The sequence below is a fragment of the Pelmatolapia mariae genome, linkage group LG22, assembly GCF_036321145.2.
Source record: "Pelmatolapia mariae isolate MD_Pm_ZW linkage group LG22, Pm_UMD_F_2, whole genome shotgun sequence".
Lineage (NCBI taxonomy): Eukaryota > Metazoa > Chordata > Actinopteri > Cichliformes > Cichlidae > Pelmatolapia > Pelmatolapia mariae.
Window position 1 is genome coordinate 13,878,780 of NC_086245.2, and position 18,678 is coordinate 13,897,457.

General features: G+C 41.3%; 1 protein-coding gene across 3 annotated transcripts in view; it reads left to right on the plus strand.

The window, feature by feature from the left end:
• Positions 1 to 18,678, plus strand: part of ash1l (ash1 (absent, small, or homeotic)-like (Drosophila)) — a 33,875-nt gene that overhangs the window by 11,593 nt on the left and 3,604 nt on the right. The window contains exons 5-26 of one of the 3 annotated variants that reach the window (XR_010573660.1): positions 2,176 to 2,845; positions 3,005 to 3,178; positions 3,315 to 3,409; positions 3,979 to 4,052; positions 4,133 to 4,178; positions 4,400 to 4,508; positions 5,242 to 5,448; positions 5,548 to 5,694; positions 8,574 to 8,682; positions 8,782 to 8,931; positions 9,478 to 9,545; positions 10,337 to 10,503; positions 10,669 to 10,821; positions 11,005 to 11,059; positions 11,470 to 11,602; positions 13,369 to 13,641; positions 14,057 to 14,143; positions 14,274 to 14,364; positions 14,867 to 15,005; positions 15,116 to 15,288; positions 15,481 to 15,647; positions 16,332 to 17,776. Coding sequence is in view for 2 of the 3 variants with exons in the window: in XM_065470653.1 (XP_065326725.1) it covers positions 2,176 to 2,845; positions 3,005 to 3,178; positions 3,315 to 3,409; positions 3,979 to 4,052; positions 4,133 to 4,178; positions 4,400 to 4,508; positions 5,242 to 5,448; positions 5,548 to 5,694; positions 8,574 to 8,682; positions 8,782 to 8,931; positions 9,478 to 9,545; positions 10,337 to 10,503; positions 10,669 to 10,821; positions 11,005 to 11,059; positions 11,470 to 11,602; positions 13,369 to 13,641; positions 14,057 to 14,143; positions 14,274 to 14,364; positions 14,867 to 15,005; positions 15,116 to 15,288; positions 15,481 to 15,647; positions 16,332 to 16,815 (3,771 nt within the window). In the remaining variant the exon portion in view is untranslated. The remainder of the gene's footprint in view (positions 1 to 2,175; positions 2,846 to 3,004; positions 3,179 to 3,314; positions 3,410 to 3,978; positions 4,053 to 4,132; positions 4,179 to 4,399; positions 4,509 to 5,241; positions 5,449 to 5,547; positions 5,695 to 8,573; positions 8,683 to 8,781; positions 8,932 to 9,477; positions 9,546 to 10,336; positions 10,504 to 10,668; positions 10,822 to 11,004; positions 11,060 to 11,469; positions 11,603 to 13,368; positions 13,642 to 14,056; positions 14,144 to 14,273; positions 14,365 to 14,866; positions 15,006 to 15,115; positions 15,289 to 15,480; positions 15,648 to 16,331; positions 17,777 to 18,678) is intronic. The other 2 variants (XM_065470653.1, XM_065470654.1) reach the window with 2 other exon arrangements.

The following is an 18,678-nucleotide window of genomic DNA, read 5'->3' on the forward strand; positions in this document are numbered from 1 at the left end:
TAACAATTCTCCAGTGTTAGGAAGAAAAAAAATACTAAGCTGGATGGGTCATTTATTTTAGTGAACAAGCCCACTTTAAAGACACAATGACATCTCGTGTGCATACGCTCTAACATTTGGTAGCTCTTAGTAGTGGTTACCAGCATGGCAAAAAAAGCATACATAATTGCTTAAACTAGCTCCTTTGTGTGTGTGGTTAGCCACAGTTATAGATATAGCATTTCTGCCAGGGCTCATCTTGCTAGAAGGGTGGAGTATTTTTTTAACGTGCTATACTTAGTAGTATTTTCCCTCAAAAGCTCAGAATGTGGGGCCTAGTCCTATCCATTCGTACACCCAGCACCTGGGCTGGTTTAATGTTGCTGATTTAAGACACAGTGCCGTGGTAGAGATCTCGCTTCATCTGTGAGGCTCTTAACGAGCCGTAACGTGTGTATGAGCACTGATAGGCTGACTGTATGTGAGTATTACCTAATGTTTATGCGTGTGTCTATGAGTAATATGGGAAGCCGAAAGGTCCTTGTTGAGGCAGCATGATGCAGTTCAAACCAAGCCAGGGTAATCCTGGATTAGAGCTCAGGAGATGGGGTCACCCAGCGGTCACAGACAGAACTGTGAAGGTAGGGGAGGCCAAGGGTGGGGACTGGGTTGCCACACAACGCAAGTGGGGAATGACAGAAGTTGACAAATATACAATGACAGGGTAGTGGGTGTAGAGAGAGTGATGTGTAGCAAAAAGAGTGTAAGGGATGTTTTGGAAAAGGACATGTGTGAATAGATGTGAAAGAGGTTTCCATTGAGATGGGCAGATTCAATGAGTGTCACAGCACATTGGACTGTTAAAAATATGGTTCAGTGATTGGCTAATTAACTGATCATCGCACTCTGACCTTATATTACAGGGTGATATGCGGTCTGCTGTGTGTCAGTTCAGTACTGTCTCTAGTAAAGGAGGAGGAGGTTGTACTTTCAGGTGCTTCCTTATTTCCTTATTGTGGTCACCACAGCAGATGGATCTGCATGTTGGATTTGGCACACATTTTATGCTAAATGTCCTTATTTAAAAAACCCTACCATGAAGTAAAGAGGGTTTAATCTAAATGCATACACAATGTGTCTAATGATTCATTCAGACTTGTACAGTTGCCAGCAACTTCTATCCACTTAAGTGTAAAGTCATATTTCAGTCAAAATAAACCATTTGTATGGGTGACCAAAAAATTAAAGGATTTTGAGTTAGGAGTAAGAATAATGCTTCTTTTTCTCAAGTAAAAAGACATATTAAATGCATTAAATGAAACTGTGTAAAGTTTGATGGTGTAGACTGTCTTAAAACATTAGGGTCTGTCTGAAATGAAAAAAATAAAAACAACTTAGAAATATGGTTTCCTAAGGTCAGACCAGGGAAGGAAGTATTCTAAGAAGATGCAGGAGATCAAGATTAATGAGGGGAAAAATAGCAGCACAGTTTCTTTAGCCTCTCACTTTCTATTTCCATACCATTCCAAAACCCGTATTTTCTTATTTTTCAGCCATTCTGCTATTACTTAATTATGGGATTTGGGTCATTTGTCTTGTTTCATCACCCAGAGTGTCTTCTAAGGTTCAGGGCATGGACTGCTTCCCTGACATTGTCTCGTAAAATTCACTCATTTTTAATTCATTGTCCTTTAAAGGATTGCAAACCAGTCCCAGACTATGATACCTCCTCCCCCATGCTTCAAGGCTGGTTGAAGTTTTGTTGTTAGTGTACAGTGTCCTTTAAACATAGTTTTTTTTCTTCATCTGTGTAAAGAATATTGTTGGAAGTGTTGGAATACATCTAGGGGATGATTTACACACTTTAGAGGTGCTGCAATTTTTTTTTTTTTTTAGATGTACTTGTTTTTGTTTTCTTATAGAAGAAATATGACCAAAGAGCAAGTTGTACTGATTTCAGCAGTTTTTCTGCATTTTAGCAGAGTTTTTCTGCTACTCTTGGATTAACGAAAATCAAAAAGGAATGAAGTGTGATTAGAAGCATGTATGAGAATAGAAAAGGACCTAAAGGAACAAGAGAAGACATGCATAAGCATAGCATCACTGTTTCCTGAGTGCTGACATGTCAACTGTCCTGTTGCTGCTTAGCATTTTTAAGATTCATTTAGACCATTCATTTTCTGTTTCTCTCCTCAGGGTCATCAGGTATCCAGACAAGGGGTGTTGCACTCCCAACCTCGGAAGAACCTGAAGGATCCCTGCACCACCGCCAACAGCACCATCATCAGTCTTCTCTGTTTCACTCCCACAGCTCAACCTCCTCATCCTGCCTCTCTCCCTCTCAGGAGTGTTGCCTGGATGTCTCACTGTCTCACAACTCCCATCGGGTACAGCCCTCCAAATACAGTCTGCACCATGTCAACAAAATCCTGCGTGCCAAAAAGCTGCAGAGACAGGCCCGTACAGGAAACAACATGGTTAAGAAGAGGGGGCCTGGACGTCCTAGGAAACACCCGTTACCCTCCCCACCACCGTCCCCTCCACCTGTGGTAGAGTTGAATCAAGTCCGGCACCGGGAGAAAGGGGTGGAACGGTTAGCAGAGGAGAGAGGGTGGGAGGGTGATACTGTGACTGATGCTATTGAGTCGGTAGTCCAGGGGCAACGCAGAAAAGGTCAGAAGCGAAAGCACTGGGAGAGAGAAGGGGATGAGGAAGAGGAGGAGGATGTGGAAGAGGACAGGCAGGCTGAAGACATGGAAGGACACTTGCCTGAAAGAGAGGAAAACCTAGGGAACCTTGTGGCAAGGTCCAGACCTGGGACAGGAAGGAGCTGGCTTACCCAAGATGAGCTACAGAGCCTTCATGGGTAAGCAAATTATAATACACTATTGCATATTCAACAAGACTGGACTTGAGAGACTCTTCTCTATGACAGTGAGTACTAATATTAGGATTCAGTGGTGGTATGTATAACATTTATTAAGTCCAGTTGTCACTAGAAACCAAGTCATGTTTCTATCTTTAGCTCAGTGGAAACCAAGCCAGATGGCCACTGCTCACCAGAGGGCCCAGGCCCTGTCTCCAGGGAACAAGCTCCACCTATGCCCATTGCCACCCAGCGAGAGAAAAGACCAGCACGACCTCCGAAGAAGAAGTTCCAGAAAGCGGGGTTATATTCTGATGTGTACAAAACTGAAGAGTGAGTCTTAGGGGCGCGGAGATCCAAATCCTCTCCCTACTAATCCTTAATTCAGACAGCAACACTTCATAGTGTCATACAGTTTTTCTGCACAGCCAGTGAAATGCCTTCACATTTTTCTTTTCCTCTTCTACAGCCCCCGTAGTCAGCTTCTGCAGCTGAAGAAAGAGAAGCTAGAGTATATACCCGGGGAACATGAGTATGGATTGTTTCCTGCTCCAATACATGTTGGTGAGTTTTAAAATTAATTAGTTGACATTTTTGCTATTGATTTATTTTATGATCATCAAAAAAAAAAAATTTAAGAAGCAACTGAGGAGTTTTTAAACACTAAAAACCAAGTTATTTATTTATAGTGTAGTCATTTAATCATTTACCTAACAAGTAAACGATAGAAAAGAGACAAATTGGGGAATATGGGAACAGCTGAAAGTAGATTTAATTATTTATTTAGTTGAAGTTTTGAGTACATTTCTTAAATTTCTTTATGCAGAAGTCAGTCGTTGGCAGGTTTCACAAATTTGAATTTCTCAGTTAGCTGTATGACTTGCCAAGAGAGGGAAAGTAAAACCTAGAAAACCTCATTTTACTTCTGTCCGTGTCCAAGATTCAAACGGCTCTAGTAAATTATCCAGATAAACCTGTTTCTTGGAACAGGACTCTCCTCTGTTTATCACAGGCCTGTGTTTTCAGCTATGATAAGATGAAGCATAAATACAACTGACTGATTTTTCTCTCTTCCCAAATTCTCCCTGCTCCACTCTGCCCCCCCCCCCCCCCCCCCCCCCTCCCCCTCCCAGGAAAGTACCTGAGACAGAAACGCATTGACTTCCAGTTGCCTTACGACATCTTATGGTTATGGAAACATGATCAGGTGATCAATCTTTCTGAGGTTTTTAGTATGTATTTTAGTTTCAACCACTTTTGCATTTACGCTCTATTTCTTCCTTTCAGCTACACAAGAGGCCTGATGTCCCCCTTTATAAAAAAATAAGATCAAGTGAGTGAAAGGATTTTTTTTTTTAATTTCAATTTTTTTTACCAGCCTAAATATAATTTGTAGCTTTGTTAAACTTAGGTGTTTCCCTATAAATATATAAGATAAGGATATTTGCTTCACTGGTTACAAAAACAGGAGTTAAAGATGTGTGTCTACAGTTCAACTTTGTGTGTCAAACACTGTAAGACTGATATGGTAATACTCTGTTTTATGTTTTACAGATGTTTATGTGGATGTGAAGCCTCTCTCTGGTTATGAAACAACTACATGCAACTGTAGACTTCCCGAAGACTCAACTGAAAAAGGCTGCATGGATGAATGCCTGAATAGGTAAAGATACACCATCATAATTGGCTATTTTCAACAAGTCTCATGTTACTTTTCAGTATTCAGATGAAGTCATGTGCTTGTTTAGAAATGTTATTTTACATCGCTTTGTTTTAGGAATTAAGTGATTTTGAATAGAGGGCAAAACATGGTGTCAAGACAGAAGAAAAGTAGCCTGATATCAGACAGGAATGCCAGCCATTGCACTCCATCTCCATCTTCAGTCTGTCTTTCTCTCCAGTTAAACCTATCTCCATAGGAAGGGGATTTTTGTTTTTTAATTGTTTGTAACCAGTATATCCTCTTCAATCTGACATCTTAAATGTTGCAAACCTATTGCGTTTTTAGCATGCAAAGTAAAAACAGTAATGTGCTTCAGATGTTGTACAGAAACCATGCCTCAGGGGTGCTGAAAACAAGCAAGCACTGGCTGTTGAAAATATCCCTGTGGCACTGCAGCAGTTGACAGCGTTTTGTAACAGCTTGGCAAAGGTGTTAGTTTCTTCAATGGTTCTGATTGGATAGGACATTTTACTCTTGAGAATGAGTGGACTGATTCAGAGGTCTGGAGTTTTGGGGATGGGGGGGTGGGGGGTTGTCATGGTAATCAAGAAGCTTCTCGGATGACAGGTAATAACATCTTCAAGAAACTTAAATAAGTCCAGTTGCTTTTCTTTCCAAGCTCCCTATAATGGCAGCCTTATTTTATAATTTTTTTTAAAATTATTTTTCACAGGATGAGCTTTGCTGAGTGTTCTCCCAGCACCTGTCCATGTGGAGATCAATGTGACAACCAGCATATCCAGAGACATGAGTGGGTCCAGTGTCTGGAGCGTTTCCGCACTGAGGGCAAAGGGTGGGGCATCCGCACCAAGGAGTCTCTCCGCTCAGGACAGTTCATCATTGAGTATTTGGGTGAAGTTGTTAGCGAGCAGGAGTTCAGGTGAGATGGACATCTTCATTGCTATACAATGAAACTAGTGTTAGATGATGTATATTTCTTTCTCTTATCTTCAACACATTCCTACCTTCCATGTTTTAGGAGTCGCATGATGGAACAGTACTTCTCCCACAGTGGCCACTACTGCCTGAACCTGGATAGCGGCATGGTGATTGATAGCTACAGAATGGGCAATGAGGCGCGTTTCATAAACCACAGCTGTGAACCCAACTGTGAGATGCAGAAGTGGTGAGTGTCACAGCAGCCTTGAACTGTTTCCCTGCTAATGCCCTTGTGGTGCTTTTGGGTGCTTACCAAAGAACAGATTTGGCTAAGCCTTTTTGGCTCTGAGCACGAGCAGTTGCCACAAGTTGTTAGGGATGGGATAGAGGCCTGGTGTGAAACACATTTGGTATACAGATATAGAGTACTGCTTTTATACTCACTATGTGTCTATAATAGTCCAAATCGGTATAGGTTACCATGTGAGGCAGATATTGTCAGGTCGATTTAGTCACAGGGGATATTAGGGCACAGTGTTAAACAAGTGATGCTGCTCGATGTGACAGCAGTGTCACAGGAGCTCATTGCAAAGTGTTCTAGCTTGATACTTCAGTATTTCGGTGGCTTTCTTGAAAGTCGGAACATGTTAAAATAGACCAGCCTATTACCTAAATAGGCTGTCAGTGTGTTGTTAAAATGGTCGTCTCTGCAACCGACTATAGCTATAACACACTAGGAATGGCCCAAAAGATGGTACCGTGGAATTTAGACAACTGGAGACAAGGCCAGCTACATAAAGTCCGGCCACATTCTTGACTTTTCACTCATGGTATCATAGACCAGGGGTTATAGTAGGTAACTGTGCAGTATAATGATGTTGCAGCTCAAAATAATGTTTATTTGTGTGCCTCGCCTTGGTGCAGCTCCTCTGTCTGAAATGAGCTATTTAACTCTTCTCTCATTAAAGCCACTCTACCTTAAAGACCATTTGTTTGCTACTACTGGCAAACAGAAAAGGTTTGAGCAGCAGGTTTGGAGAACAGGATATCCATCCTCACAAAAATACCAGAAACTAAGCATTTAATGCTGTCTGAAGCCTGTTATTACCTCCGCAAACACAGAACTCATTATTTGAAAATGTGCCATGTTGAATATGTGCAGGCACCATAGTAACAGTATGTAATAAATAACGCAGAAATTGGGGAAAAGCCTATTATATTCATGCAGCTGTACAGTTGAACCAGTTGAACAGACCTTGATAAGTAGTCACAGTGAATGCTAGGCAGTATTTGTTGCCTCTCTTTTGGTATCGTACATAATAGCTCTAAAAGACACACATGTTGCAGGTGCACCGCTCTGTAAATGAGAAGGCTCTACCTTGAAACCCCAACCTTATTAATGTGGTTGTGGTAATCTGATGAGATCACCTCACTCCTTTTCTTCCAGTGTTCAGAGACCTTAATGGCTTAAAGCCCTTACACCTGCCAAAACAATTCTCTTTTTTTCCTGAGGGCTTGTTCTCACAGCATGTTTAAATCCACAGCTCATGGAGACCTGGCTGAGCAGGCCTCCCTTTGCCTCGCTTTTCTAAGTGAAACCTGCTTAGTTTATCTTTAGTTCTTTTAGTGAACGTGCCAACTCCGTTAGAGGATTTGATTGTTGAAAGCTAATGACATCATAGAGTTTACTATCACGTTGTACCCTCTGCCCTCCAACGTAGACCAGTTCACAATCTAGGACACTGGTCTGCAGGTGCCTGCGTGCACTCCTGAAATAAAAGACTCTACAAGGATGGAGGATTTTCAGCACAAAGCCTGACGAGTCATCCGTCTTGTCACAGAAGAGAGATTACATGCAGCCGGGCCTTAGATACAGCTGTAGTGGCTGAAGACAATGCGCTGAATCAGCTTTTTACCCCTATAGAAGGAATAAATTATGAAGCGGCTGGCAAGCAGAATGGTGTGTTTTATTCTTACAAGAATAGTGAAAAGCTGGAGCGCAGCTTCATTTGGAGAGAGGAAGAAAGGGATTACTTGTTGAACATTTGTCACACTGACTATTCCCTTTTTGTCCCAATTTTAAAACTGGGTTTGATGTAATTGACTAACATCACATTTTAACTTAAAATTAAAGCTTTGCTTCAGGGAGAAATTTGTGTTTGTACATCCTTGTGTAAAAGGGATATAATATGTTTTGGATGTAGTTAGTGATTTTTTTTATCCCTAGCCTAGAACTATACCTCTTGAAAAAGTGAATCTTTTCATGTGATCAAGTCAAAATGTTCACTATTAACCTGAAAAATAAACATTTGGGTATAATTATATAATGAACTGAAATCATATACCTGTTACCTAACCTTTTGGGAAGTGTGGTTCAGTACTTAGTACCGTTTCCTCACAGCAACAAATGTTCTGGATTTGGATCTCTTGGTTGATGGAAGCTTCTAAGTGTGGTTTGCACTTGGACTTTGTGATTTTCCCTCTAAAGAATGGAGTGACCTATGAATTTCATTAACTGTATATAAAAGATCGACTGTTTTGAATACCTCCATTCTGTTTCTTCTGAGCCAGAACAGACTAGAACTGGTGATGGTGTGCTAAACTTTAAGCTGAAACTAGCAAGCTTGACTCATGACATTTGTAAAATTGTAAAATAATTTTAGCCAAAGAGCTACTGTCCCTGATGACATTTCTTAATTTGAAGTGTGAATACATTGAAACAAAGTGCCAGCAGCAAAAACTGCACCATGCTGTAAATTTAGCAATATAGCATGGGAGTCTATGGAGATTGGTTTGCTTTTGGATTCAGCCTCAAGAGTCCATGAGAGGAACTGTCCTGAGGCTGTAAGCTGCTGGTCAGTGAAACCATAAAAACACTGCAAATAGAAGTTCATGTAGTATCCTTTTAGTTGTTGTACAGGCCCTTTTGGGACAGTTGTTACTACAGTAAGCTCAGATTTTGAAATGAAATCACTGAACTGCTATTTTATAAAAGCTGTTCCAGAGCCTGTGGGCAGGTTAAAACTTACCATGCTTCTTTGCTTCCTTTCAAAGCGGAGAATATATCCTTAAGTATTAAAAATCTCATAAAAGCTTCACTCATTGTAATATACTCATTTTTTGCAGGTCAGTGAACGGGGTGTACAGAATAGGTCTCTTTGCTCTCAAAGACATCAGCAGCGGCACTGAGCTCACCTACGACTACAACTTCCATTCCTTCAATACAGAAGAGCAGGTGAAGCACTAGAAACAGTTTTGGAAGAACGCTTATTTTCAGACGTTCTGTTGCACCTGTGCATATTTCTCACATACTGTACTGCACTTTTCTCTGCAGCAAGTTTGCAAGTGTGGCTCAGAGAGCTGCCGGGGCATCATCGGAGGGAAGAGCCAGCGTATTAATGGGTTGCCTGGGAAATCAGGAGGGACTCGGCGGCTCGGTCGACTCAAGGAGAAGAGGAAGTCCAAACACCAGCTCAAGAAACGAGTGAGTGATGCATATAGATGGAAGTGGTGAGAGTTTGCGGTGGGATCAGGTCACTTGTAATTAAGACTGGATAACGGCTTTTTTTTCCTATTACACAGAAAAGGATTCCCTTGCAGCTTAATATCTTGTGTTAAAAATTTTTTATGAGGGAAAACTAACATTTTAACTGAATAGAAATCTAACTGTCCTGGTAGATTTCAGGTGCAGTATCTATGTAGGGCACAAATCTTTCTTTGTCTCAGAGGTGCTCTTAATGGGCCACGGGATTTCTAAAAAAAGTAACTCGGAGTACCTTAAAGGGTATAGTTTTGAATTAGTGACCTAAAATGTTTTCTGAACTTGCATGAAATCAGGAGTAACCTGCAAGTTATAGTGGGTTCCTCATTAATCATAATGGCAGTTCAATCCCCAACCCTCATTTAATCCCTCTGTGGCTCCTAAAGACTGAAGAGCACCTTGAATGGTGTTGTCACCGATGTGTGTGAATGAGAAACTGTTTAAGATGAGAAGACAGGAATTGTTTAATGGGACTTTTGTTATCTTCAGGAGGAAGAGTCAAGTGACAGCAGCAAGTTTTACCCTCATCTGATGAAGCCCATGTCCAACAGAGAGAGGTAAAAACATAAACGGACACACAAGATAAGAAGAGGAAGCATAACTCTAGTGGGCCAACTGATGAATTGTGTTTGGGTTCCCACGCATCCTTAAAAGTATAAATCTTACCTGTAGGCTTGTGAGAGGTTTTATATTTTAAGGTGGTAATACTAGTATCAATCAAATATGTTTCTTTATCTGTGAGTGCAATGACCTTTTAAATTTCTGCATTTTTGCTGAAAAAAATGGTAACAATGAGAATTTAAGCAGTTGAGCCCACAAAGCCATCAAGGACTCTTTTTTTCCACTGCTTGTTGATGATCAGTCTGGACACAATAAACCATCCAGGAGACAAAATGTTTCTCCCACTGAAAATGCAACATCCAGATGAGCAGAATTAACTTTCTGGGATTTCCTTACCTGAATAATTGAGCATGCATCAAGTCAACCACCCACACAGTTTCCAAAGTGATTTCCTGTTTCAGTCACATGAATCAAGCAGGGATAAAATAGCAGAAACTTTTTTTTTTTTTAGTTTTAAAAAGCCATCACCAGTGATAGACATACTCACAATTCCTTTAAGACTTACACAGGAATCTGCTTGAACCCCTCATTCATATGCACCTGGGAAGCCAGTGACACATTTTTATTAAATTTCTTTTTCTATTGCACATAATGCTTGCTTCTCCATCCTAATAGAGTGGTTTATTAATACACAAGACATATATATGTCATTTAAAAGTAAAAACTTCTCAACTCATGAGGTGTGAGTTGATGGTAACACATTTAAACGGTCTCCTTTGATTTCCAGAAACTTTGTGTTGAAGCATCGAGTGTTTCTCTTGAGGAACTGGGAGAAGATGAGGGAGAAACAGGAGCTGCTGAAAAGAGAGGGCGAGAGAGAGAGGGATGCCAGTAGCCTGTCCATGTATACGCGCTGGGGAGGAGTCATCCGTGATGATGGCAACATCAAGTCAGGTACAAGCTTAAGAAATTCAGTTGCAAGTCATTTAAGTTATGTAAAGAATAGTGTACGATAAAGGGGATACGGACATTTATTTTTGAAATGTAGACAAATTTCAGAGACTGTAAATAGGCAGAAGTTTTAGACGTTAATGCTAAATGGTCATATCTTGTGTCCAGACGTGTTCCTGACGCAGTTCTCAGCCCTGCAGACGTCACGGTCGGTACGCACACGAAGGCTAGCTGCAGCCGAGGAAAACACAGAAGTAACACGCACCGCTCGCCTTGCTCACATCTTCAAGGAGATTTGTGACATGATAACCAGCTACAAGGGTGAGTGACCCCGGTCACACTGATATTCTCACTAGTATGACCTCTAGCCTGATCTGGGGTCTGATCAGGCTTCTTGAAGGAATCTTTCAGTGCCTTGGTGTTGCTGTCCACTGTTTACTGAATGATAAGAATCTGTGATTGAAAAATGATGACAGGAATGTTATTATTTTCTTTTAATCTCAGACTCCGCTGGTCAGACACTTGCTGCCCCGCTGGTGAACCTCCCATCTCGAAAGAGGTAAGAGTGCAAACCTGCATATCGACCGGCTGTTTCATGTTTACCAAACAGCGCCTGCTTATGTTATCTGGGCTATCTGTGTACAGCACCCACGTAGTGTAACAGTTTTATCTCTCGCCACACATAATCGTGACAGCCTGTGTGTTGATGCTTGTCCAGTATTGATAGTAATCAGCTGGTGTCAAAACAATAACAGCTTATTATTTTTCTTCAGCTACATGGTATAAAAAAGCTGTTATAATCTGGGATTTGGTGCCCTGTATGCTCATAGAAATTTGAGTTTTGGTTGAATCTGATTTAATAAGTTTTGAACTGAATGTTCTCTTTCCTTTTTTTTTGTCCTCCCACCCCCCTCTGCTACTGACAAACCAAAGTTGGAGTCTAATTCTTTTATCTTTGTGCACCATCAGGAACAGCCAGTACTATGAGAAGGTGTCTGACCCGCTGGACCTGAGCACCATTGAGAAGCAAATCCTCACGGGCCATTATAAGACGGTTGAAGCATTTGACACAGACATGCTCAAAGTATTTCGCAATGCTGAGGTAGGCAAAGGACCACTTCACATGTTTGTAGTAGAAGAAATTAGGATTTTATTAATTAGTAATGATCAGAAGCTGTTCAAGTAAAGCAGCTAAACTGAGGAACTCAGATCTCTGTGATGCATTCCTTAGTTTGCACTTTTAGAACCATAAAAAAAGAGGTAGACTAATCCAATGAGGATTTTAAAAAATGCAGGTAGAAATTGAGGTACACTCACTAGCCACTGTAATTAGGTACATGTTGCTTGAACCAGGTTTGAGCCCTTTTTGCCTTCAAGAAAATACCCTCCACACCATTGCACTATCAGAGGCCTCAGCCATTGATACAAGGCAGGATGGAGCCATGCCGAGAGTCAGTGGAGAATGGCCAGAATAAGGCATTTTCAAAAAGAGAACTGGTGCTCACTGGATGCTTTCTCTTTTTCAGGCCATTCCCTGTAAACCCTAGAGATGGTTATGTAGGAAAATCTCAGTAGATCAGCAGTTTCTTCAGACCCAGCTTGTCTGATGTCACCAACCATGCCTAGATGACCTTCTGAATATTTTTATTTAGAAACTCAGTGAAATGTAAATACCAACACATTAGTTTGTTCTATCATCTCTGCTCTCTCTTAATTACTTGCTAGCTCTCTCAATGAGTACTTCCTTTATTGATCTTTTAACTTTAATTTTTATATTGCTTGACAATAAGATTCCTGACTCATCCATTATTAATATTATTGACATATATACTTAATTGTGTGAATGGAACAGCTGCACATCAGCTTGAAAATCACTGAAGATGTAGAGAGTAAGAGCCTATGAAGCAGCTCGAAATAAATTGTGTTCCTATTTCAACTGGTGAAAATTCACAAGTTTATGCTGCTAGTAGTCTAATAACATGTCCTGAGGGATACACTCATCCATGAAAATGATAGTTTTCTGAAATTTGTGGTTTGGTTGCAAACTACTTGCTTAATCATTGTCATAGATCTGTTAGTCCGTTTGTTAGCAGTCATTAAAAACTCAAACATGCTGGCAGCACGAAGGCATTCAGCTGTTGGAGCATCCAGTCTTAATCTTTGAGTGACACGGCCATGCCGTGGACTCTTGTGTGTAATCCCAGACTCTTAGAGCTCAATTATCAAAGGGCCTCGTCAAATTGATACTTAACGCTGTTATTGTGCAGCTTCAACACTTTCTTCCTCCCACTCAGTCATTGCTTTTCTTTCTCCTGTCTCGCACACAAAAACCTCCCAAATGGAACATAACTTCGCGACTGCTGATCCTGTGTGCACATGTTGCAAGGCTGTTTGATTTACATCTGTATAGCTAAGCAGTTTAAACAAGTGCCACTTGAAAAGCTCTCAGGGAAGCTTACTCTTCCAGTCAGAGAAGTTTGAAGTGGACGTATAAATTAGAATCACCCTCTCGCCCCAAGGCCCTTTCTGGCGGACTGAAAAAGTGTGAGAGGAATGTGAATTACTGTTGAATGTGGGGTGTAACCTTGCTGGTGAAATTTTGGCAGCTGCAAAGACAGTTTTGAATGAATCTTTCTGTGTCGGTGACCTTTGTCCTGTAGGAAATTGCCCGTAGACTTTCAAGGATGAACAGCTCAAAGTCTTAACCGTGCGAGTGAATGATGAGCGTGTAATTCTGAGGTCAAATGGGCATTCCTCGGCTTTATGTATCATCACTTTATGGTGTCTGTGAGGTCCTGTTGTCCTTTTGCTCTGCCAGTAACGGATTGATTTAAAAGATTTTCAGCAACTGTCTCGTTTTCCCACCAGAAATATTATGGGAAGAAGTCATCGATAGGCAGAGATGTCTGTCGGCTGCGGAAAGCCTACTACAGTGCTCGTAATGAAGCTGCAGTCCAGATTGATGAGATTGTGGGCGAGACCGCCAGCGAGGCAGACAGCTCAGACTCGCTGGACCGTGACCACGGTCATCACCACCACACAGGAGGGCCCGGGTCTCACGACAAGGATGACGATGTCATCCGTTGCATCTGTGGAATGTACAAGGATGAAGGCCTGATGATTCAATGTGAAAAGTGTATGGTAAGTAAAAAAATATCAGAAACAGTCTTTACTTTGACCTCTCTGCTTTGATCTCACTTGCTGATGGTGTAGAACTATTTTAGCGTCTCTCTAAAGACTTCACCTATCCGAGAAGTACTTTGTCAAGGAGATTTTTCATGCAGAGGATGCAGGCAGTCTTTTGTGTGTGTTGTCTGTTATTTTTAGATACAGAAAATGAGGAGGATAACAAATACTGAAGGAGCTTAAGTTCAGAGGTTCAGAAACAGCCGAGGTGGTGAATCACTAACGCAGAGGGCTTTTTTGTTTTGTTTTTCTTGAGCATTTCATTCGAGCTGTAACTCAATGTTACTTACAGTAACTGATTTGAAAAGTCTTCTTTTTTCTTTTTTGTCTTATGCATTTATGTGATTTAATAATTTTTTTTCCATCATAGGTGTGGCAGCACTTTGACTGTATGCGACTGGAGACTGAGGTGGAGCACTATCTGTGTGAACAGTGCGATCCCCGGCCTGTAGATAGGGTGCGTCTGTTGTTTTGAAACCACAGTGGATGATGAACTTCTTAAAGTCTGTTTTTTTTTTTTGTTGTTGTTGTTGTTGTTTTTTTTGTTTGGCTAGAAGTGTCTCACATGTGTCTTATCCTCACTACAGGAAGTCCCCATGATACCCCAGCCCAGCTACGCCCAGGCTGGCTCTGTCTACTACATTTGTCTCCTTAGAGATGACCTGCTGCTACACCAAGGTATCTGAATGATAGACGCCAGCAATTATAAACTCACACATGCCTGGAAAACTCCCTGTACTCAGAGAGAAATGTGTCATTTTGATGCAATGATTTGCATGCTGTGTTACTCGGGGGCAACCTGACGTGATTGATGTGGTTATACACGCAAAAGTGTGCACTTCTGACCACACCCAACCACATCTGCCTCAACGGTTAGGAGTGGTCAGAAGTGAAACAGCTTGAAACTTTGAATCAGAAACATTCATTTCAGCTTAAGGCTGAGTTGTTCTTTAAGGTTTGTTTTTGTCGATTATTTTATTGCAAATGCCATAATGTATTATTGCAACTTATCAATAGAAGATTGCTTAAAAAAAGTTTCTCTAACTTCTCTGCAAAATTTAGACATACAAGAGATCTGCAGCAGAGAGAGTCTGATATTCTAGGTGACTTAAGTGGTCAGATTCTTGTGAGACATATTATTGTAGATAGGTAACCGATCTCTGTGTTTGTTTGTGTGCAGGTGACTGTGTGTATCTGATGAGAGACAGCAGACGCTCACCTGAGGGTCAGCCTGTCAGACAGTCTTACCGTCTCTTGTCTCACATCAACCGAGACAAACTCGACATCTTCCGAATTGAGAAGCTGTGGAAGAACGAAAAGTAAGTTTATTACCTACATCGCTGTGAGCAGGCAGGGAGAATAAGTGTGTGTGTGTGTGTGTGTGTGTTTCATTATTGTTCTAATGAAACTGTCCACTCACACTCTAAAGGGGTGAGCGATTTGCCTTTGGCCACCACTACTTCCGTCCTCACGAGACACACCATTCTCCATCGCGCCGATTCTACCAGAACGAGTTATTCCGCATGCCGCTCTATGAGATCATCCCCCTGGAGGCGGTGGTGGGAACCTGCTGTGTTCTTGACCTTTATACTTACTGCAAAGGTAAAAATGCACAAATGAACCCAAAAATGTTAGCTGAACTGCTAGAACCATGTTGGAATTTGGTTAATATTCCCATTAAGTTTTGATAAACATACGCTACAGGAAAATGCATAGGCATGTGCTCACTTGAATGTTTTATTCCTGCTCAAATACATCACGTCCCTGCTAATTCAGTGTGCATTCTTCTTAAAGGACGGCCAAAGGGTGTGAAAGAGCAGGATGTGTACATCTGTGATTACCGCTTGGACAAGTCGGCCCATCTGTTCTACAAGATCCATCGCAACCGTTATCCGGTCTGCACCAAGCCATATGCCTTCAACCACTTCCCCAAGCGGCTCACGCCCAAAAGAGACTTCTCGGTGAGAGCGACAGGACTGCTGAGCCGGGATCTGTTACTGATTTACAAACACTAGAAAATGTGTTGAGAATGGAAGTCATGTTTTAGCCGGGGTCTTTTTTTCATTTCTTTCTCAGTGTTTTAGCAATCAAAGCTTATAAAATTGGGTCACACAAGAAATTATTAAAAAAAAACACATTCACACGGAGTTAATGTAGTGTTGTATGCACCAGACTAATAGTTTATATTTGTTGTAGTATTAGCTTTTTGTTATGATGACAGCTGTCAGATTTGTATGATTTTAGAACTTGATACAGTACAGAGACTTTGACACACAATCATATAGACATCCCAGTCTCATGGAACAGATGCACCGAAAGCCTCCTCCAACCAAGTCTGGTTGTGTTGAAAAATGAGACCAAGTTAACAGAATCCAGAACTTGTATTTTCTTTTTTTTTCTTTCTTAAAAAAAAAAAAATACAAAAAGGGATATCCTTGTCAGCACTTACCTTTTGGCCTCAAGGTTTTAATTACTTCTTATTTTGTACTCGTGGAGGGTAACGTGGATGTTAGTCAGGGTGGACTTTCCCTAAGTGGGTTTTTTTTTTTTTTTGTATTTTTTTTTTTTTATCTCTACATTTTAAAACCCTATCTATTTGAAACATACGTGCTTTATGTTAAATTTCATTTTTGGCTTTCTTGCAGCCTCATTATGTTCCTGACAACTATAAGAGGAATGGCGGCCGATCGGCCTGGAAAAGCGAACGACCCAAAGAAGCTGGAGGCTGTGAGGACGATGCCTCTTCCTGCGACCGGGGTGAAGATTTCCCACCTGAGGGAGAAGATGGAAGAGGAGTGGAAGACGACATGGACATGGCTTCAGAAGATTCCGCACTTCTTTCAGCCAAGCCTAGAAGACCAGAACGGGAAAGGGAGACAGGAGAAGAGGAGGACGAGGAGGACGAGGAGGATGGACAGGAAGCCGATGAGCGCAAGGGGCTGGAGGAACGTTCAGCTGAGAGGATTGGAGAGTTGCTTGAAGTTCCATCATCCTCGGCTTCATCGCCACTACACCACCCAGCTCTGGGCAGGAGGGAGGCCCAGCGGGAACGACTGAACAAGATCCTGCTGGATCTGCTGCACAGAACACCCAACAAGAACGGTGAGGGACTGGGAACAAAGGAGGGGGGTAGGTCAACAGATAAATGAGGGTTAAAGTTTAAGGTCACTTTGCTGTGACGCGTCATTTGAACGTGTTGGATCATTTTTTTAAAACTACTACTATTTCTGAAAGAATAAGCTTGAAGTTGGGGCAAGAATCTGTCCATAAGAAGCATAGGATGAAGAGGAGATCATATTTATGTTCTATTTTATGTCACCTAAAAATATCTAAATTTAGACCAACGCTTCAAGGAGAATTCCCATTTACCTCAACCCGGCAAATTTACCATTAATATGGCTGTAGTGGCTTGAAGGGTCATGCTCACTTTGCGATCTTCACCTTTTTTAAAATTTTTAATCTGAACAGCATTTATTTGGGCGACAAGCATGAACTGCCTACAGTTTACCACAAAAGATTTTTTTTTTTTTTACATCAATTAATTTTAATCATTTTTCAGTCTGACCGAATGTTGCCTGGAACGGGCATTGTACGAACCGCATTAGGAATCTTCATTCTGGGATACTTGCCGACTGACCAAATCACTGGCATACTCATCATCACACGTGTGTAGCTGACTTACACTGTGTTTATACTGTCTTCTGAGGAGAGTTGGCAGTTAAATGCAATGGCGGATTTACCCCATGGACCATTTTGAGGGCGAGAGGCTGTATCAGCTCGCTTGTCAGTATTGATTTTACCCAGAGTAAGCAGATGGATGAGGAGCTTAAACGTAAAGAAGGAAAGACAGTACTCTGAAGATGGTGGCAGAGGCAACCTACCTCGGGAAACCGGTGGTGTTCCTGTGCTCACTGCTCTGCTAATGCCGACTTCTACAAAGAAGGGGGCCTTTGAACGTCTCAATGTGTCGAGCTGTGGAATTACAATTCATGAATTGAAAGCTTTGAAAACATTGCCATCCCCGAGATGGTGTTTCATCAACAAAAGACCAAGACTGGCCGGACTGAACTCTCAGCTTCCCATTTGGCAAGTAAGTAAAACGTCATTTCATGCGCTGGATTATTACACGTTACCCACTACAATACATTTGATAACCCGTGATACAGAAATACAGCCAAGTTTTGTGTTTACTGTCGGTCGGACTCAAAGACAAAACTAGTGATCCTAGTTGCCCAGATAAATGCTGTTCACATTTCCTCTAGTCTTTACAAGAGAGGACTAGTTGCAAAGTTGGCATGACACTTGAGGCCACATTAATGGGTTAAAATAAGTTATAATATACCGGAGTTCCCTTTTAACACTTCATCTCACTTACTAGTCTTAGCCTAACGTGAAAGATCCCCACTTCAAGACCATGAGAGGGTTGTTGCGGCGTAAAAAACCTTACACATCATATATCGGATCTGTCTGCTGTGGCAACCCCTTGCAAATAAAGTAGAAGCTGAAAGAAGCTTTTACTAAAGTCACAATGGGGAATTGCCCAGGATATGCTCATTTCCTAATGATTTGTCAGTCACAAGTTGTTAGCCAGTGAGCATCCAGTTTTACATTCAGATCCACCCCAGGGTTGTTACATCATACTTTAAAACACCAACACGGATATATAGTGAAAATACTCATCTTGAGGCCTCATAACATCACTTAACAAACTGATTGATGATGTCACAGTGACTACATCCATCTTTTATAAAGTCATTAATTACGCTACTTGATACATTGTATAATTACCAAAGAAACACTGTAATCTAATTGCAGTTAACAGTATAATGATATGCAGCCATATCAGCACAAATGTCTGTGCTCTTGCAGTTTCTTGTTGTTTTACAGTAAATTTGAAGTAATGTACAGGATGGGCCATTTATATGGATACACCGTAATAACATGGGATTGGTTGGTGATATTAAAGTCCTGTTTGTGGCACATTATTATATG